This window comes from Monodon monoceros, unplaced genomic scaffold (genome assembly GCF_005190385.1).
Source record: "Monodon monoceros isolate NGI ecotype Baffin Bay Population unplaced genomic scaffold, NGI_Narwhal_1 Super_Scaffold_16, whole genome shotgun sequence".
In the NCBI taxonomy this organism is placed as follows: Eukaryota; Metazoa; Chordata; class Mammalia; order Artiodactyla; family Monodontidae; genus Monodon; species Monodon monoceros.
The window spans coordinates 21,208,076-21,229,866 of record NW_021703772.1 but is presented as its reverse complement, the minus strand read 5'-3'; the positions used below and the strand labels follow the sequence as shown (position 1 = coordinate 21,229,866).

The following is a 21,791-nucleotide window of genomic DNA, read 5'->3' as shown; positions in this document are numbered from 1 at the left end:
GATGCGCACACCAGGGACTGGTCAAAAGCCTGCCTGAAGGAGAATGAAGGGCAGCTGGAAGGGCCCCTACAGGAAGGCTTCCACTGCTTCCACCTCCATGCCGGAGCCACACACCTCCATATGGAGACACACCTGGTTTTTGGCATCTACAGCCTGTGCCCCAGCAGGAGTAGGAAAGGAGTCTGGTAGGAGAGGCAACTAAATTAGAACGCCTCAAAGTCAAATTCCTCCCCATCCACAGTCCTCTCTCTTGCACAGGCCTCCAAGCCTGGGCGGTCTGTTTCTTTCACTGCCTACGGGCCGTATTTAAAAGGCTCTTGCACTTAGCGGGGAGGTACTTAGGGTGGAGTTTAGCCAGCAGGGAGAGGCAGCGAGACGCTTAGACACGTTTACAAGTTCCAGCATCACCGGTCTCTGGCTGCTGAAATCAGTATGCAATTCTCCAGGCCTCTCTGGTTCCCAGTATTAAAGGACCCCAAAGAAAACGAACACCCTCTCAGCCCAATTCTAGCTAATAGATGTTTTCTTGCCAAACAGAGTAGTGTAGCATATTTGACATCATACACAAACTGATGTGCGGCGAGGACAACCGTGGAGCTCTGGTACTCTCAGTGCTGCAGCCTGGGGGCTAACCTGAGAGGTCCAGGTTGGGGTGTATGACCAGGGCTTGAGCATGCTTCATTGACTCAGAGAAAACCGGGGTCATTCCCCACCTCCTCAGTCCCTTGGATGAAGACTTCAGAGTTGACAGCCACAGTCATCTGTTGGGAAAAACAGAGAGCCCTCCACCAACCAACCTAACATAATGGAAGAGGAGGGAACGTACATTTGGGAATGGTGTAAGGGAACAAGCAGGAACAGCAGTGGTGGGTTTCCAAACTTTTGCTAAAACACCGAAGGTTTTAAAACAAAACCTTACCTGGAACAGACACATACATAAACAGACGAAAGTGCAGAAGCTCAGGGTGAGGCAGGGGTGAACTTTCAGAGCCTGTCTGTATAGCATTTCATTCTCCAGTCCTAAGAGTGGCTCCTGAAGTTGTGTGTGGAACCCCAGGACTATATACACTTTGCAAACCACTAGGCTAGAGAAAGCTTGGGCATTAATAGGCTTAAAGAAAGCTGGGAAATAAAGGGAGCAGGTATCGTCATGGCTGTTTCTGGGCATTTTGCTGTGAAGAGAACGGAATTAAATGTATAGGCATCCTTTGTCATGACTTGGCAACGGTGGTGCACACAACAGATAAGAGGCCTTCCACAACTTGCTTGAGGCAGGTAGACTGACCAACCTACCTTTCTCCGATATTTTTAGGACAAGGCTCCTTATTCTTATCTTAAACTGGGAAGGGCAGATTTGCTTGGGAAACACTTAGATCTTCCTCCTTTGCTCTACTTCCTCCTACTCTCTACTCACCCCTCAAATCTAAGCCTCTGGCCCCTCCTGAGCTCACAGATCTCAAGCCTGGTGCCATCTCTGCTTTGACCTTCAAGGGGGAGGGACCCTGAGGGATATGTCTAACTCATCAGTATGCAGCTCCCCATTTCCGGTAGAGACCAGCCCCAGACCCACCTATGCACACCACATCCATGAATCCATACATCCCGTAGCAGATCTGGAAGAGGAGGTCTTGGCGCTGCCATTTTGCTGAGGGGCTGAAGGTCGACCAGATGAGCCAAGAGATACTGGCGATGAGGAAGAGGGAACCCAGGATGGCAGCTGCGATCTGAACCTTCTCAATGACTGTCAGAGAGATGGCCTGCCACTGCAGAGAAGAGAACGGCGGGTTAGCGGTTGCTTGGATGCCCTCACCCCACGTCCATCCCATTCCCATCCGTCCTCCTTCTGCTGCCCCAACCTCTCGCCTCTGGATTTAAACCTGGGCTTTCCAACTTGTAATGCGATGGCTACTTTTGCAAGTTCCTGAGGCTGACACTGTGCTTTTGACGTGGAGGAAACCTGTATCACGCTAAATGATCAGAAGTCTTTACAGGGAGGGGGTTCTGGGCGGGCATGGCTGGGAAGGAAGGCCTTTGTGATTGATGAGGATACAGACAGAAAAATGGGAAGAAAAAGTGGAAATGCAGAGTGTAGGTGGTGTTCCGGGTCCCCAGAATATTCTTTTCTGAGCAACACATTATTTTCTCACTAACAGGTGCTGAGAGGGCACAGGCCTTTTTTTTTTTTTATTGTTTTTTTCACTTGTTTTCTACAACAACACTTGGCATGTCATTTAATATACATACTAGAGATTACCAATTCAACAGACAAAGACAGGACACAGGATGTGGGGGAGAGGTAAGAAAAACAGTATAATTTACTGACCGTATATGAACACTGAGATTTCAGGGTGTTTTTTAAACAGAAAAAAGCACTATGCTAATAGCAGTATTGATGGATGGGTTGAAGGCTAGGATGTGGGTGGGTTTCTACTCCAAAATTCTATGAGTCTATGGCTGGTCCAGGTAGCATAGGCCTAGATGAGCCATGAGTTGGATTTTAGTTTGGAATTTATTCATACTTTTGCTCAGCAAATATGTACTGGGTATTCTCTGTGTGCCAGGCATCCTGCTAGGTGCTGAAGACAAAGCAGTAAGCAAAAACATACAAGGCTTCTGCCTTCACAGGGCTTTTCATCTAGGGAACACAGACAACCAAATAATTATTTACTACAGCAATCCATCTGGAGTAAGAAAGGGAGGTACATGGCATGTGAGAGCCTACGATAGGGGGTTTCACTTCCCAGAGGAAGCAATGAGTTGACTGGGAATTTACTGGGCAAAGCGAGGAGGGAAGCATGCTCCGCAGAGGGAAGAGCATGTGCAAAGGCCCTGTGACAGCAGAAAGCATGCTGAACATGAAAACCTGAAAGAAGACCAGAGAGGGGGGGAGCAGAGAGCGGGGAGTATGGGGTGAGACGACTGGGAAAGTAAGAAGGGAAGACCACGTGGGAGCTTGAAGAACATGCACAGATTTTTGACTTTATCATAAGAGTAAACACGATGCTCTTGAACAGTTTGCTTTTTTTTTTCGGTAAGTGGGCCTCTCACTGTTGTGGCCTCTCCCATTGCGGAGCACAGGCTCCAGATGCGCAGGCTCAGCGGCCATGGCTCACGGGCCTAGCCACTCCATGGCATGTGGGATCTTCCCGGAAAGTGGGCCTCTCACTGTTGTGGCCTCTCCCGTTGCGAAACACAGGCTCCAGACGCGCAGGCTCAGCGGCCATGGCTCACGGGCCCAGCCGCTCCGCGGCATGTGGGATCTTCCCAGACCGGGGCACGGACCCGTGTCCCCTGCATTTGCAGACGGACTCTTAACCACTGCGCCACCAGGGAAGCCCTCTTGAACAGTTTTAAGAAGGGAAGTGACAGGATCTGGTTTGGGAAGGTGGAGGGAAGGACTATCTCCTGACTGTAGCAGTTTGCATAATGCCCTGCAGAGAGCATCCCCAGAAGGCATTTCAGGAGGCATTTCAGAACTCTCAAGGAAAGGCGGACAACCTTCCTTCTGCCAACAGTGAGCCCTCCCTGCACATTAAATGGCCTGGATGGAAGCACTGATTCTGGCTCCAGCCAGGACTGACCAGAGGCCCCTAAGGAACTGTAACTACTGGAAAACATTTTGCTTGCTAGTCTAGATGTAGGACATTAGCCTTTGCACTTAATTATACAGATCGCATCCCATCACAGGTAATTGGGCCTTTACATTTTCCACTCTCCAGCCTAGGGTTACACATAACAAAGGCATTTTCCAGAAGATGGCCTGATCCGACAGGCTCCTCTCTTAGACAACAAATGCTTCTTCCAGAGCCTGCCTCCTGACTGAGCTTTTTGTTTCCACCACTGTGACATCAATACCCTCCCTTTCTGCTCCAGATTTCACAAACCCCAAATGGAGAGGCACAGGAAGCTCCCCTTAATCCCTAAAGCCCCTTCCTACCAGCCCCTAAGCCACCTGAGGAAACTAAACAGCGCTCCCGACTACAATTTGAAGCAGGAAGAAGAAAGAACAGGACGGGGTGATATGCACAAGGCTCTCCTCCTGTCTGTCCGATGGGAGGCTCCACAGATCTGCAAGGAGAAAACAGAGGACAGGAGAGCTCTGCAATCTCCCAGGGAGGCTGGGAAGGGGAGAAGGGCTCCAGAGGCACCAGGCTGTGCCACCGCCAGACCCCCAGAGCTTCGTCCCCAGCGAGATCCTGATCGCAGTGTCCTGAGATTTCTCCGTGCCCTGCTGTGCAGCAAATGGAGAGACAAAGAGGAAAGCACATGAAGACGGGATGATTCCTTCCTTATAACAGGAAGGGGAAGTGAGCAAGGGCCAGGCGACCCAATCCTAACCCAGCTCTTCTCCAGCTTGTGGACTGTGACCTAGGAGAAGTCAATAAATCATCAAGGGACTTCCCTGGTGGTGCAGTGGTTGGGAATCCGCCTGCCAATGCAGGGGACACGGGTTCGAGCCCTGGTCCAGGAAGATCCTACATGCCACGGAGCAACTAAGCCCATGCACCACACCTACTGAGCCTGTGCTCTGGAGCCCGCAAGCCACAACTGCTGAGCCCGTGTGCTGCAACGGCTGAAGCCCGTGCACCTAGGCCCTGTGCTCTGCACCAAGAGAAGCCACCACAATGAGAAGCCCACGTACCACAATGAGGAGGGGCCCCGGCTCACCACAACTAGAGAAAGCCCGTGCAGCAACGAAGACCCAACGCAGCCAAAAGTAAATAAATACATTTACAAAAAAATATATATTTAAAAAAAAATCATCAAGAATTCCAAAAAGTGGAGATAGTTGGTCCCTCCTGTTTCCTAGAGTATTGTGACGGTTAAGTGAAATTAATCAGTGCTCTGAAGGGTACACGCTGCCATCATTTCTGTTCTTCATTATGTTTCAGCAAAAGTACAGCTATGCATGTCAAGGTGGGCCTACTTATAGCTGTACTTAGCAAACTCCGTGCTGGGCACTGCAGGGTAGAGGTTAAGGGCCAGACTCAGAAGTCAGACCCCTTGGATGTAACCCTGCTCCACCAGGGTGACCTTGGACAAACTGCTGACCCCTCTGTGCCTCTACTGTCTCATCTGTAAACTGGGAATAATAATAATGCATTGGGTTGTTTTCAGTATTAAATGTGATAATGTATGGGAATACCTAGAACATTGACTGGTCCCCAGTTAGCACTAACTAAATGTTCATTAATATGATTGCAGTTCAGGTGTAGCAAAGAGGATGAGAAGCAGCCACAGAACCTTGAGACCACAAGGCTACCCTGAAATGCCTCCTTTCTCAAGGGGCTCTTTCTAGAAACAGAGCTTGCAGAGGGTCACTGAGATAACGTGCTGTCTTGTCCACTGTTTCTCACAGCATCGTATGAGGCATGAACCAAGAGGTGAGAGATCTGAGACCTGGAAGAAACGTTCCTACTCTGACGGCAGAGGTAGCTCCGGCACCCCATCCATTGCTCTGCTCCCTCGTGGTAGGGCCTGCCTGCTCCATCCTGTACCACAGATGGTCGGGCTCGCCTGGGAGAGCAGAAGTTGCCCCACCATGGCTGAGCAAGCAGCCGTCTCACACTTGGCTGAGCCTGAGCCCAGGACATGCAATTGGGACAATCTGGGCCACAATCACACAACACAGCTGCCAGTCCTGACTACATCCTTCTTCCAGTACTATCTGGAAAAGTGAAATGGCATTTACTGAGCACACACCATGGAATGCAATGGTCCACTCATAATCCAGAAGTAACAGAATCAGAGAGTCTCCAGTGACTAAAACCTCACAGTTAAAGACACGGTAGTAACTTAAGAATAAAGCCATAGATCAAATATGTCAATACTGCCATCTGCTTACCGCACTTATGAGATTAGAATGACCTTTTCTTTACTCCCAGGAAAAAGTTATCCCTAAATCGTTCTTCATTTTTTGTGTCGAGGGCTGATTCCTGTTTATGAGCCAAGGGCGGGGCCAAGGGGGCACTTGGGGGTGAGCTTGTGGGTTTGGACTCTGACCCTTTTCCAAGGTTTGAATCAGCTGAGAAGGAAGGGAAGAGTTAACGCACTCCAGGGCGTGGAGTCAGCTGCCTCATGGCACTGCTATTTTAAGACACTTCAAGATTTGGGAATGAATGGCTAAAGATGGAACCAGCGCAGGGAGAAGCACTTCTTATTCTGACCCCTTGGTACACTGTCAGGATGGCCGAGGTGCCTAGGGGCTCTAATGCCTCCTTCCAGAAATAAGCCTCCCTGCTGGCCCGTACGTGCGGACACTGCAACTCCAGGTGTTTCCAGCGTCCCTTCATGCAAAGATCCCATGGCACCATCACCCCCAGAGCACTCGCCCTCCTGGGGCTGCAGGATTGACTCCCTCCCACCCCCTCGGAGAGGAGGAGAAAGACAACGGGTGCCAAGCTGCTGAGTTCCCGCCCTCACTAGCACGCTGGTTCATTGATTATGTGGCAGCTTAACTGGCTGACCGTGCGTTTGTGGAGGTATTTTCAGAAGCAAAGCGCTCTCTCTCTCTCTCTGTGCCTCGCAGGGGGAGCTGTGTGATTTGGAGGATTTACGACATGGTGCAGGGCCTGCCAGCTGCTTGGGGGTGATGGATGTATCCGGGCAGGGCGGGAGGGTTCGGGGAGGATGGTGGGGGAGCCCTTAGTTCTGACGGGTCCAGCCCTGTGTGAATCTGTTTCGCAGAGCCCACCCGAGCCCTGGCCCCCCTGCCCTGGCCCTTTACAGACAACTCTTCAGAGTCTCTCCCATTTCTTTCCTCCTTGCCCCCTCTTCTCTTTTCCTCTGCTTCCCTCTCCTGTCTCGTCTCCAATTTTCTCTAGTCCCTTGTCACAGGAAGGATGGTCTGTGGGCCAGCCACATCCGCATCATTCGATAGCTTGTTAGAAACACAGGATCTCAGGCCCCACCCCGCGGGCCTGAATCACAGTCTGTGTTTTGACCAGATTCCAGGTGAATGACATATTCAAGTTTGGGAAGTACCACTGAGTCTCCTCTCTCTCTGTTTCTTCTTTTCCGCCCGTAGCTTTACCACTGTCTTTCTCCTCATCCTCCCACCCTACCTTTTTCCCCTCCTGCACTCGTCTGTCCTCTGCTCTTCCTTGTTTTTTCCTCCCTCCTTCCCTTCCTCCCCTCTTTTCTTCCTATTCCTTTTCCTTATCTTTCTGATTTCATCCATTCATTCAGTCATCCATTAGCTCACTTATTCTCTCTCTCCCATCTGATTCTCCACATTTCTTTACCTCTATATCTATTTCTCTCTCTTGGCCCCAATCCCTTTCTCCTCTTCTGGCTGAGGCTTAAGAGAAAACACAAAAATTCTTTCACCCCCTCCTGCCCGGTTGCCATCTGCCGTCTCGCCCACCTGGCCCATCTCGTTCTTTTTCTCCAAACCGCCCAGACTCTAAGGTGAAGTCGTCCTCCCGCCGAAAAGCAGGGGGTGTGGGAAACCCCTGGCCGGAGCCCCAGCGTCCCAGCGGGCAGCCCCCGGTTGTACCTGCAGAGGGTTCTTTGTGCTGATGGCGATGACGTGGTACTTGTAGTAGCACAGCTCGCAGCTCCAGCAGCCCCGCTCGCTGATCCACTTGATGAGGCAAGGCTGGTGCGTGCACTTGACCGAGCCGTCGCAGCGGCACGGGCTCAGCAACTCCCCCTGCAGGGAGAGAGGCGGAGGGTGGTGAGGCCCGAGCCCCACCGTCGGTGGGTGGCGTTGGGGGTCTGGCCGCCTGAGTGCTGGTTTGCCCCCCAGCCCTCCCCGTCTCGGGGCAGGCCAGACCACAGGCTTAGTTGGGAGGCCCCAGACACTAGCAGGGAGGCCTGGCCTCCAGATCCCCAGCTTCCGTGAAGTCAGCTAACAATTCTGAGCCCCCGGCTCCTACTCGGTACTGCCCAAGTCCTAGGGTTTCTGCGGAAATGAGTCGGGGGCTTTCTGTGGAAGCCCTCTGCCATCCAAAGGGGGTGTCAGCCTAGACAGGCTTCTCTTTAAAGGCTCAGCCAGGGGTCTCAAACTCAAATGCTCTCAGGGCCAGACAGGCGACACAAGTGAGAGAAGCCAGCTGGTGGAGATTAGGACGGATTGGAGGGCCCAGACCCCAGTTACAGGGATAGCAATTATCAGCTGTACATGTGGGAACCTAGGTGGCACTTTTTAACGTAAAACATCCCCATAGTCAAATGTCAACAGCGAATCCGAGTTTTGAATACAGTATATCGTGAGGATCATTTTGCCTGAGTCCGGAGCTCTGGTCCTGAGCTTTTGCACTCTTCTGAAGGACGGCCCATAGAGACCCAGGTCGGCTCTGTGAAGCCTCTTGTCCCTGGTCCCAGAGTGACAAAAACATAGCAGGCAGGCCTGAATCCTGGGAACCTAGGAGGCTGGGCAGGTGCCCTCTCGGAAGGCCTGGGGCCCTCTGGGCACGTCCCTCGGGCCTGGTTGGGAGTGACCGGGAAGCCCAGCCTGGCGCAGGCCTCGAAGCAGGGAGGCAAAGATGGTGGCTGGATTTGAAGCCCCTTGTGAGTGGACCGCAGAGCTGGGTTCAGTCTCCAGAGCACCCTGCAACCATATGTCACATGACCACGACTGAAGCCTGCGTCTGCTTCCTGCTGGGCCTGATGCTGCGGCCCCAGAGGACCTCCTTGAGCCTCCCTCGCTGACTCCTCTCCTCTCTCCTCCTTTTCCCCTCTCTCCCCCTGTGTGTTCTTTTTCTCCCTCCTCACTCAGGGTCTATCATTTCTTCTTGCTGACTCCTGTCCACCCAATGCCTTCATATACCTTCTCAGAGGCTTCAGCAGTGGGGCCCACCCAACTCCCCAACCTGTGCTCCCTTCTGACCTATCCCATGGCCTCCGCCTTCCTTACTTCCTATGCCCTCCCTCCCCCAACTCATCTATTTTGGGAAAATGTCTTCTGCCTCACTCCTATCAAAGGACCCAGGAGCTGCCATGCACAGTCCCATTCCCTACTCCCCACGCTGATGTATTTGAGATACGGCCACTTAAGCCATGTCTCTGTTAGTTTGGGGATTTCACTATTCAGGAAACCACATCTTGTTCCCAACTTTGAATAAGCAGGCACAGGCGCTCCTGACCTATAAGTTACAGAGCTTCATTTGTATAATCATGCTTTTGGCTGTAGACTGTAGAACCAGCCATTTCCTCCCAAGATGCTTGGAATCATCTTTCCCTTTCACTTCAATTTCTATCATTCAAAGACTGCCCCTAGGCCTGGATGTGTTCTAGAGTGTCCTTTGGCACCTGGTATACCTGTCAAACTGCTTCTCTGTCTTCATGATGGTTCCAAAGCCACCTCTTACAGGGAGTCATCCCTGATTTCTCTAGGTTGAGTGCAATGCCTTGATCGCTGAGGGCCTTATCAGCACAACCTTATGAGGCTCTCTGCATATGCCTGTCTACCTCCCAGAGGAGCCCTGGAAGGCAGGTATGGGGGGGCGGTCATTCATCTTTGCACCCCATTCCCCCAGCGCCTAGCTTACTCTCAGCAGGTCCTCAACAACCTTTGTGTTTGAGTGAGTGAAAACATAAGTCAGGTGTCTGCTCAGGTTTCCTGCCTGGCCCTGAGGAGCGGGGATGAGACTGCCCACTCCATAAGAATGGGAACCATGTCCATCTTGTTGACCTTGGGACCCCAACACCTCACTCAGTGCCCAGCACCCCCTGTATATATGTACAATGAAGGAACATGGTGGCAGAAATGCTCAGGGTGCCTCATCCCCATAAAGTCCTCCCTGGTTCCCCACTCTGATCCTCCAGTGTTGACAGGTCCCCTCACTGTGGCTGAAGGCCTGGAGCCTTCCTATACCCGCTGTGAGAGCCCTTCCCCCATGTGTCTCTGGGTCACTACAGTGTGACCCTTCACAGAAGCAATGTGTATCTTATATCCATCTTTGCACCTTAGCACCTAGTACAGTGCCTGAAACAATTAGACAATCCATCCCACTTTTTTTTTTTTTTTTTTGTGGCCATGCCCCACGGCATGTGGGGTCTGAATTCCCCGAGCAGAGATTGAACCTGCGCCCCCTGCAGTGGAAGCACAGAGTCTTAACCACTGGACCGCCAGGGAAATCCCACACTCCATCCAACTTTAACAGTGCAGTGCACACACAGCTGTTTGATGAATAAGAGGTTTTGCTCCTCTAGGACATGGCCAGCCTCTGGCTCCAGGTGGGCAGCTGTGGCTCCAGGGAGAGAAGTAGAACAGGCAGGAAATGCCCACATTGCTGGGCACTCACCACAGCCATTGAGGCCCTTGGTGTTGAGAAGCTGCTGTGTGGTTCTGAGAAAAAAATAGGCGGGGGAGGTTGGGGAGAGGTGCTGAGGGAGAGGCAAAAGCCCTCATTATTCATGGAAGTATTTCTTAGGCTCGTTAATTCTAAAGGATGAGCTGGGTTTGATTAATCGGGTTGTTAAACAGCCATGTCAAATTGCCAATCAAGTAAGAGACATTACTCCCGGTCCCTGGCAACGGTGCCAAACAACAACAAAGGCTGTTCTCCTTGCTTTCCAAACGGCAGCCATGAGACAAGGGAGAAAGAGCCGCTGGCCAGGCATACTGATAACAAGACCTGGGCTCTCCATCGTGGCTCTGGATGTGGGACCATCACTGGAGTCCCCGAGTTATCTAGCATGACCTGGCCTGGTCCCAGTGCTTGGCCACAGGGCGAGAGGCCAAAGGTATGCAGTTTCCCCTGGAGCTCCCAGTCCCCCACGCTTTCCCTTGCCACCAGTCAACCCAAAAGGCAGGATAGGGACTTGCTTTCGGTGCCACAAATATTAGAAAGCAAGGACACCAAAGCTGTTAGAAAAGTTTAACTTCGATGAAGGAAGCAATCCAGGATTTTAGAAAGAAGAACCTGCAGAGAAGCTGTTTTAACCTTGGCATTCACGTAAGCTTTTTACCTTATGATTTAGCATATTTTTATGTACATTGGGGAGGAGGGCCATAATCTTTTTTGTATTAAGGACGTCTAAGAGGCCTGAACCTGGACACTGTACCATCTTTGACTGGTCAACCTGTGCTTCTTCAAGAAAGGAAAAATGGAAATGAGCCAATAGCCAGACAGGTTCAGGTTAGACTGAAGGAAGGTGTTCTTTGCAGTAAACTCTATTAAAAGTTAAAATGGTGGAAGGTGGAAATTGAGGTGATAAACATCTCTCAGTATAACAGAGACGCCTACTGAAAAGGTTAAATGACCAACTCAAGGTTACTCAGCCAGGGACTTCCCTGGTGGCGCAGTGGTTAAGAATCTGCCTGCCGATGCAGGGGACACGGGTTGGAGTCCTGGTCTGGGAAGATCCCACATGCCGCGGAGCAACTAAACCCATGCGCCACAACTACTGAAGCCTGCGCGCCTAGAGCCCGTGCTCCGCAACAAGAGAAGCCAACCGCAATGAGAAGCTTGCACACCGCAAAGAAGAGTAGCCCCTGCCCGCTGCAACTAGAGAAAGCCTGCACACAGCAGAAAAGAGCCAACACAGCCAAAAATAAGTAAATAAAATAAATTTATTTTTTAAAAAAAGTGGTCACTCAGCCAACCAGTGGCATGGCCCGAATGTAAAGCCAGGTCTTTCTGACATCAGACTCTGAACCCACACCTGTGCCCATGGGTCTCTTCTGTGGTCCAGCTCCAGCCCTTCCGCCAAGTCTCCCATGACTGCCAGCTACAGACCCATCTTCTCTCCCTGCGTCATCACCCACAGTTTGGCCCTTAATCAGTCTTCAGTTGTTTCCTCTGGGATTTGGGGTGCTCCTGCATAACCCGCAGGACTGGGCACGTCATAGCTGCACAATAAAGGTGCATTTACTGGCTGGACAGGCACCAGGGTAAGGCAGAGGACAGGGCCCTCTGGCCCAGCTCCTGAGGGTCCAGCCTTTGGGCTGGAGGATTATTACAGACTTGTCTGCAGTGTTCAGTAAACTCCACAGCACAGAGCAGCTCATTAAATGCAAAGGGCACCAGACACTTCCTCAATGAACAGCTTGGAGCTTTGGGGCCCAGAGACGACCCTGGGAACGACCAAGGCAAGAAAGACGGATCTTCTCTAATCACCGGGCTCCCAAGGGACACAGTGTAAGGGACGGGTGAAGAGCATGGTTTTGGGAGACCAAGTCCTTAGGATTAAATGCCTCTTCAGCTCTTACTGGCTGTGCAAACTTGGGCAATCTCTTAACCTCTGTGAGGCTCTGTTTCTTCATCTTTCCATGGCAGGCAACTCTTACCTCCTCAAAGCCTGTCTGTAAGAATGGAGTGAGATCATGCATGCAAAGTGCTGGACACAGAGCCTGGCCCAAGTAAGTCCTCTTGTGAAAATATTCTAATTCTAACTCGCCTTTCCATAAGGACTTTAGTTTCATAGTTTTTTCTACTACAACTCTAATCTATGCTCCGACGATCAAATAGGTAAGACGGGAGCCATGCCTTAAGTAAAGGGTCAACTAAGCCCAGAGGGAGGTTGAGATAAAAGAAATGCCTAAGAGAGTCCACCCTGGTGAGGTGGGTAAGGGGTCGGAACACAGGTCTCCCTTCTGGCCCAGGACTGTCCTCTGTGTTACCAGGGATCACTGAGTGTTTGGGGGCCCTCTTTCCCTGGGGAGGCTGAACAGGAGGCCGCTTGGATGGGTTAAGTGGGGTCATGCTAGAGGCAGGACAAGGTTATCCATAGCCCTTGGCTGTGGCTGAGCTGGTGTGTGGGGAAGAGAACAGGATGGATTTTCCTTGCTGCCAAATAACACAGCAAGCTGCAGGCGCGAGACTCCAGTCATGTCTCCATTCACAGATTTCTTTCTGTTTATTTCTGCCTTGCTTCAATTTTTCTCCCCTCAGTCTGAAAGGACTTGCTTCTGGAGTCCTTAGGTTACCTAGTTGCCATGGCAGTGGCAGGTAAGCCAAAGACTTCGCCTTCCACCCACATGGGCACCAGGCATCCTTGCCACTGAGCAGAAAGAAAAAAATAGTCTAGTGAAGAAAAGACAGCCCCAGTCCTGCTGTAGTTTGCAGCTCTGGGAGTTCAGAACAAAGGAAACAATAGCCTTGGGGTGCAGTTTAGGGACATTTCCCTTTATTGAGACTAACATGGTGGTTAAGAGCTTGGACCCTAATCCCACACAGATTCAGGTATATCCAGGCTCTTATAATCTGTGTGATCCTGGGCAAGTTGCTTAACCTCTCTGGGCCTCATTCAATCATTCATTTATTCATCAAATATACATCTAGTATGTTCCAAGTTCTTTTCTAGGTGACAGGGATACAGCAGTGAATGCTACTAATCAAAATTCTCTAGTCAAGAGGGACAGACGTTTTAAGACGATAAACAAGTAAACTATAAGTACCTGAGATGTTGTTATGTGCTGTGGAGAAAAATAAGCAGGGAAGGGCTTCCCTGGTGGCGCAGTGGTTGAGAATCTGCCTGCTAGTGCAGGGGACACGGGTTCGAGCCCTGGTCTGGGAAGATTCCACAGAAGATCCCACGGGCGGAGCAACTAGGCCCGTGAGCCACAACTACTGAGCCTGCGCGTCTGGAGCCTGTGCTCCGCAACAGGAGAGGCCGCAATAGTGAGAGGCCTGTGCACCGCGAAGAGTGGCCCCCACTTGCCACAACTAGAGAAAGCCCTCGCACAGCAACAAAGACCCAACACAGCCAAAAATAATAAATAAATAAATAAATAAAGCAGGGAAAAGGAAAATGGAATACCAGGGAGGGGACAAGTTGAAATTCTAAAAATGGGGACATTTGAGTGAAGACCTGAGGATGATGAGGAGCAAGCCATGCAGGTCTATGGGGCTCTGGGCAGAGAGAACATCAAGTGCAAAGGCCCTGAGGCAGAAGCATACCTAGCATGTTCTAGGGACACCAAAGAGGCTGGTGTGTCTGGACTAGCGTGAATGGAAGGACAGCGATTAGGACATGAGGTCAGAGATATAATGGGAATCAAGAATGGGGGACAAGTCAGACAAGGCTTGTGGGCCATTTTAAGGACTTGGCATTTTTTGTGAAGGAAATGGGAAATCATGAGCTTGTTTTGAGCAGAGGAGAGGGACATGATCTGACCACGTGTGACAGGATGCTGCTGGCTGATGTACTGAAAATAGACCAGGAGGAAGTACGGTCCAAGTAGGGAGCCAGGAGGCTGTAATCCAGGCGAGCGGTGATGGTGTTTTGGACCAGTAGGGTAGCAATGGAAGTTCTGAGAAACTTCTGGATATATTTTTGAAGACAGCAATGGAAGTTCTGAGGAAGTTTCTGGGTATATTTTTGAAGATACAGATATTAAGATTTGCTGATGGATTGGGTGTGGTGGATGAGAGGAGAAAAGTCAAGGATGATGAAGGTCTGAGCAGTGAGAAGCCTAGAGTGTTGCCTTCAGTTGAGATGGGAAAGACTGAGGTGGGGGGCAGGTTTTGGAGGGTAGATTGGGAGCTCATTTGGAGATGTGTCAATTTTGAGATGCCTGTTGAATATCCAAGTGAAGACATGAAATTGGGATGGCAATATATATTTGTCTGGACTTTAGGGGAGAGGTCCAGGCTCAAGATATACATTTGAGAGTCACTGGCATACAAATGGTGTTTCAAGCCACGAGCCCAGGAGTGAGTGCAGGTGGGAAAAGGGAGGGATACGAGGGATGCTTCCTGGAGGATGCCAAGATGTCAGAGCTTAGGAGATGGGAAAGAACCAGAAGAACCTGAGAGGAAAGGTCAGTGGGCTGAGAAGAGGATGTGATGTTCCAAAAGCCGAAGAAGAAGACAAAGCCTTTCAGGAAGCAGGGAGCCCTGTCAGAAGCTGCTGTTGGGTCCAGTTGGATAAGAACTGAGAATTAACCATGGATTTGGCGAGTTTTCTTTCTATTTCTTCCATTTTCTAGATTAAGCAAAGCCATGGAGTGAGAGTGAAGGTGATGGAGGGGGTGTTGGAGGTCTGAGAACTGGCATAAAATAGTCATCTGGGAGAGTTTTAATACCAGAAATACTATTTCTGGCATTGAGTCTGCTGAAACAAAAGAATTTTATATTTCTGGGTTGGAGCTTCAGGTTTCTTACCCTTGTGTAAGGAGAATTCACCTGTTTAAGTACATCCTAGAAAGGCGTTGGTACAACACAGGTTAGGACAGACAAGCAAAGTAACTGTTACATAAGCTAGCTTGTAAGAAATTCTATAATATGAAAGCTTATATTATAAGGGTGCGCCACCCTGCATGGCACACAATAAGGTCTCAGTAAATGCTAGGCGAATATGGAAAGGGTTATAATAGAGGTTATGGCTGATCTCCTTGTCTCTAAGGCCACCTTCTCACCTACTTCAAACACTGATCAATTTCTTTCCTTCCTTTCTCCCTCCTTTGAATAAGATTCCCTTCTTATTAATAATCCTAATGTTATAAACATCTCACAGTTCTAACAAAGTGCTTTTATAGACATTATATCATCTACTACCTCAATAACTGAATGAGGCTAATAATTACTTCTCCTGGTTTACTCTATGAGGGCACCCACTCAGAGAGGTTGTTACTAGCTCAAGAGAAAGGCAGGGTGAGGCTCTGAAACCAATTCTGTCCATCGGGCTGCCCACACCCACAGCATCTCTGCCCACTCCTGTGACCCCTGCCTCCCATCCCTTCTCCCACCCCCAGCAGCCTTGTTCATCAGATCCTTACCTTTCCAGCCCTGACAAAGAGAGATGGCCTTGCTGAATCCCTGCTCATGTATGAATGCAAGGGCAGAAACGCTTTTCCCCTTTGCCCCTCTCCTCCGAACCCAATTCCAGGCAGTGTTCACTGGGTATTAACTGATGTGGTGGCTACAGTGGGGACAGAGTGGTTCTAACTCCCCCTCTCACTCCCACCCTTGGCCAGGGGGAGACACTTGTTAAGTCAAAATTAAGAGTCAGTGATTTGGGGGAGTTCCCTGGCGGTCCAGTGGTTAGGACTCGGTGCTTTCACTGCCAAGGGCTCAGGTTCAATCCCTGGTTAGGGAACTAAGATCCTGCCAGCAGCGTGGCATAGCCAAATTAAAAAAAAAAAAAAAAAAAAAGACAGATTTTTATAAGCATAGGAATGCATTAAAGTTTTCTCTGAGATGTGGTCTGTATTAATAAGGAAAGTTTCACTTGCCTTGTAGATGCTCCACTGTGAAGACTCAGAGGACCTAACGCCTTAAAATCAGAATTTCCCTTTTTTTTTTTTTTTTTTTTTTTTTCGGTACGCGGGCCTCTCACTGTTGTGGCCTCTCCCGTTGCGGAGCACAGGCTCCAGAAACGCAGGCTCAGCAGCCATGGCTCACGGGCCCAGCCACTCCGCGGCATGTGGGATCTTCGCGGACCGGGGCACGAACCCGTGTCCCCTGCATCGGCAGGCGGACTCTCAACCACTGCACCACCAGGGAAGCCCCTAGAATTTCCCCTCTTGAGTGGAGTGGAACCTGTGCGTATTGGAGTGGGAGGAATGGGCACAGGAATAGGAAAGTTCACTGAGATTGTGGAGGAGCCTTAGGAGGAACGCCAAGGAGAGTCGAGACTCCTCAGTGCCCATCCTAGGTAGCCTCTATGAGGAAAGATAGTTGACAGGGAACGCAGAGAACTGTCTGGTACCACTCCCGGGACTCCACATATTCCGGGAGACCAGCTAACAGGAAGGCTTCTCAATAACACATCCTCCCAACTTTATGGGCACCACCAAACTGGTCCATGATATGGACCAACTATTTTTGTAGCTGTGATCTGGGTTGGGGGAACAAAGCTGGGAGGGAGGAGACAAACGGGGAGCACAGATGGGGTCAGTGAACAGAAGGAAAACCTAGAAGCTTTCAGTGTCTTCTTCCCGCAGGACACCAGGCAGTGATTTCTTGATTCCACAGACGGGACAGAGGTCAATGTACCCTGGAGTCGGGATCAAGAAAGGTGACCTATCGGGCTTCCCTGGTGGCACAGCGGTTGAGAGTCCGCCTGCCGATGCAGGGGATGCGGGTTCGTGCCCCAGTCCGGGAAGATCCCACATGCCGCGGAGCGGCTGGGCCCGTGAGCCGTGGCCGCTGAGCCTGCGCGTCCGGAGCCTGTGCTCCACAACGGGAGAGGCCACAACAGTGAGAGGCCCGCGAACCCCCCTGCCAAAAAAAATAAAGAAAATAAAAAAGAAAGATGACCTATCATGAGGATGTGAGGATGTTCTTACCAGCAAAGGTTGTGGTAGATAAACAGGAGGGGATGTGGCTCCTGCTGTCCAGGAGGGTGATAAAGCAAGTTTCCCCCTTCTCTCTGGGAGGCAGGTTGATTGACATGATGACCTTCAAAGATCCCCATGGCCCCAGAATCCACTATTATATACAGACAAGCCATTCTGAATTCTCTGCGTGTCGTGTCAGGCCGTGTACACGCAGCTATTTGTTTTCTGGATGGAGCCATTTCTGGCCACTCATCCATAGCACTTTACATGCTCCGTTTCCAGCCAGGCCAGGCCCAGGCTTCTCACTTCCCCTCTCAATGGCACCAAGACCACACCCTGGCTTTAGGAGACCCACAGTGTGTCAATACTGGTAGAGTAAATAGAGAATTGTCGCAAGATAATTCGATTTAAAAAAAGAAAGACTCTATTACTAAGTAGAAAAAAAAAAGATTTAAGGCCTTAATGAGCTCTAGTTATCTACACTGAATTCAATTAACTGCATAATTATTTCTAGTTCTCTCATACCAGCAGCTTACTTTCACAAACACACACACACACACACACACACACACACACACACACACAATTATCTGCCTCCCTCTTCATAGAAAATTTTCCAGCTTTCCTGTTCCTCAGTTCAAAAAAAGGGATACAAGAAGAGACATGGAAAACAAACACACAAACCCAAACCAAACCCTCCGAACCACGTTTTTCTATTTTCATGATAATTATTTTATTCCTGCAGTGCTTTTCTCCCTTATGTCTGGTATAAGACAAATGTACCTATTCCCTCTAACTGCCTCTGAATTTACTCAACTGGTACTAGGAAGAAGAACTTAACCTTACAATAATTGAATTTAAATAACATCCAGTTCTGTAAAGTCAAGCATGATCAGCATAATAAACCAAGTGCCACCAGGGCTGGCAGAAAGAAAGAAGGTCATATGTTCTGTGGCTATTCATAATCATATCCGTATTTCTAATGGCCTAAATGTGCCATATACTGTCCATGTATCTTTCTGTACAACTTACCATTACCATCGCCATTGTTACCAAAGAGCTAAAATTAAAGGCTGATTTGCCTTCAGTCCTTTGCCTGACTTAATAGGAAAACATAACTTTGATAAACCTTGCCGGCCAGAATTGGACTATTTGCGTACAGCAGTGGGCTGGGCCTGTTTCCAAGCTTCCAGGCCACCAGGCTGAAATTTCAGAGATTCCAGGTCACCGTGTTCTCTTTCTTTCCCACAAGTCAGGCCAAGCCAAGGGTACAAGTCAATGGCAAGGTGAGGGCAATTACTCAATCACCTCCTGCTAACTGCCTCCTTATTACAGGGAGAGGGAAGGATAAAACAGCTACCCCAGCTCTCCATCCACCCAGATGTCTCAGTGTTTCGTAAGACCCCTCCCTCCCCAAATCTTCCTCCCTCACGCGCATGTGTTTCTACCCCCTGATATGGGGTAAAGAAAAGGTCTTAAGCTATGAACGTTTACAGCTGCCACTCCTCTTTCAGGTAAGGCTGTGAATTTGTGTGTTCATAGCCCAACTGAGAGCTTTGCGGTGCCCTTGGTACTGCAGGGAAGGAGGGCAGAGTGGCTAATATGATCTGTGTAATAGACAGCTTAGCAAGGAAAGGGAAGTATGAGGGGGGAAAGGAGATTTTTGCCCTATAATTTCCTCTGCCTGTTTTTTAAAGAGGCTGCAGTAAACATTGAAATGCTTTTCAATTCTTTCTCTGTATAAGACTTGTATTTCTACTTCATGACGATCTTTGTTCAGATTATATTCCATTTAGACTGAAAACCCTGAAGCCCAGAGAGGGCAGTGGCCTTTTCTAGGGTGGTGCAGTGGGGCAACACTGAAACAGGAAAAAAGGACAGACATTTCCCTCTTTGGGTTCAGAGCTTCAAAGAGTTGGTCCCACATCCCTCGATATTGATGCCTCTCCCCAGGCGATACCCATTCCAGAGTCTGCTGAAAGTTCAGCCCAGTTCTTTTCACACCTCTCAAGGAAGTGTACTATTCCTGAAGCCTTGGCCCCAGTTCCCCGTCAGGAATAAGCCTGCTAAGGAGAATTGGAATTACTACGGCGGCGTGTGAATAGATGCCAGTCTGTTGACTCCAAGCTTCTGCTAAGCTGCTCCAAGTGGTTGTAGCTTCTGTCATCTTGGCAATTTTACTTTTTCTTTGAAAGAATTCTGTATCTCTTACTTCTGGAGCTGGGAAGGGGCGTGGTCTTCAAAGACCTTTCTCTCCATCCTCCAGCCTCTGGTCAGACTGCCTGTCAAGGACCATCCTTGACAGATGGGGTGCTCCAGTTTGAGATAACGCTGGGGAGGGGGACCCCAGAGTCTCTCGTGCTTACCAGTGTTTCCAGTCTTCCCTTTCAGATCCATATTATAAAACCAATGCCGGACAAGGCCAAAGCTTACAGAGCAGCCTAAGCCTCTACACTTAAAGACTGGGGGGATATTTATGGACCAGCAGTGCTTCCCTCCAAAGGATGCTGACTGTAGCCCACCGTCTCCTTTTAGGAGCTGTTCAGCGTCCTTGGTCGAGCTCTGGCTCTCCGGCACCTGCCCAGGAGACACACATGCTAGGAAACGCTTCCTCAAACCTACCCAGATTCTCAGTCTTCACCATGGTGTTTAGGCCTGATTTCATTTAATTAGTGGCGGTATGTAAAACATTACTTCCTTTTATTTGCCTTTAACCTCTTTCAGGTGACAAGGTGGTTAAGCAAGAAATCAAGACTTGTTTCAAAACAATTTTTTTTCTGGGATTTGGCAACCCAGTCCATGTTCTCTCTCTCCTTATACTTCGTGATTGTTTAAAACTTTATTCATCTTCCCCTCAGCAGTGGTCCCTTCAACTAAAAAATTCTAGTTCTAAATCCTATTCTCATGTCATGCATCATTTCAGCCACGTTTTTTCTAGACCTTAACCAGTCTCGTAGGTTTTTTATTTTTTTTGCGGTACGCGGGCCTCTCACTGTTGCGGTTTCTCCCGTTGCGGATCACAGGCTCCGGACGCACAGGCTCAGCGGCCATGGCTCACGGGCCCAGCCGCTTTGCGGCATGTGGGATCTTCCCGGACCGGGGCACGAACCCGTGTCACCTGTATTGGCAGGTGGACTCTCAACCACTGCGCCACCAGGAAAGCCCAAAGCGCTGGTGTTTTTTTTGGGTTTTTTTGTTTTTCTTTTAACGGTGCGCGGGCCTCTCACTGTTGTGGCCCCTCCCGCCACGGAGCACAGGCTCCAGACGCGCAGGCTCAGCGGCCATGGCTCACGGGCCCCGCCTCTCTGCGGCATGTGGGATCTTCTTGGACCGTGGCACGAACCTGCGTCCCCTAGCGTCGGCAGGCGGACTCTCAACCACTGCGCCACCAGGGAAGCCCCATCCTCGTAGGTTTTTAAGGTAAGTTTCCCTGCTATGTCCAAGACAGCCAAGGATCCACATGTCTGGAGGCTGAGACAGAAAAGGCTATATCTTAAAAATATAGAGAGATTTATAATAAATCAAAAACTTCCTCATAACTATAGCCCCCCCATGCACACATAATTTCCCCCAAATCAGGATCATAATTTACAGCTAGTATTTAACTTGTATTTTTTCTTTCTTTTTTTTTATACTTTTTAAAAAAATATTTATTCGTTCATTTATTTGGCTGCACTGGGTCTTAGCTGCGGCACGCAGGATCCTTGTCGCCACATGCAGGATCCTCGCCGCAGCATGTGGGATCTTTAGTTGCAGCATGGGGGACCTTTAGTTGCGGCATGCGGGATCTAGTTCCCTGACCAGTGATCGGACCCAGGCCCCCTGCACTGGGAGTGCAGAGTCTTAACCACTGGACCACTAGGGAAGTCCCTAACTTGTATTTTTTCTTTCACACTATGTCATGAAAAATTTCTCATGGTGATCTATGATTTTGTGCATCGTATCCATGATTATTTCCTTAGAAGACAGGAATGAATGGAATTGCTAATTCAAAGTGCATGGACATTGTTAAGGCTCTTAATACATTCTGAAGTCCAAACTGGTCTTCAGAAAGACAAGCCAGTTTCCATCCATATTCTTCCAATGTGTCTGTACCTGTTGCTCTTGGCCCATATTTAAGGTCTTGTCCTTTTTCCACATTCTCATGAACAACTCTCAGTAGTGCCATGACTCTTACCCTGAGAAGGAGGCACAGAAATGCAGGCAGTCTCTTCCTCTCTACCTTTCTTTCCACTGTAGGGAAAGCACAGGAGGTGGCTTCAGGACTGGGGCTGAGTCAGGAATTTGCAGCATTGCAACCGAGGCAATCTTGGGGGAGAGTCTCAGCCATGAAAGAGAACCAGGGGGCACCTAGCCAGCTGGAGGCTGCAGAATCTTAGCCTGGGTGCTGTGGGGTATTCCTTCTCCAAGGAACTGGTAGATGATAGGGATGACTCAGAGTATTCTTGTCAAGAGTCTCAGCATGGCCCAGTCTCTGAGATGGGAAACTACGAGGCTAAGGCACTTGGGTCTGAAGGGCCCCACTCTTAAGACCCTGCACCCGGATAATTGCCCACCCCTTCTCTTTGAGATTCCTACATATGAGAATGCCACACCCTTGTATGACTGGGCAACTTTG

The 21,791-nt window shown here is 49.7% G+C and overlaps 1 protein-coding gene across 1 annotated transcript in view; it reads right to left on the bottom strand.

Moving 5' to 3' along the window:
- The window catches only part of MARCH4 (membrane associated ring-CH-type finger 4), a 101,868-nt gene that overhangs the window by 15,123 nt on the left and 64,954 nt on the right, over window positions 1-21,791 (bottom strand). The window contains exons 2-3 of the mRNA XM_029225979.1: window positions 7,499-7,654; window positions 1,571-1,763 (exon numbers count right to left, since the gene is read on the bottom strand). Of these exons, the coding sequence (XP_029081812.1) occupies window positions 1,571-1,763; window positions 7,499-7,654 (349 nt within the window). The remainder of the gene's footprint in view (window positions 1-1,570; window positions 1,764-7,498; window positions 7,655-21,791) is intronic.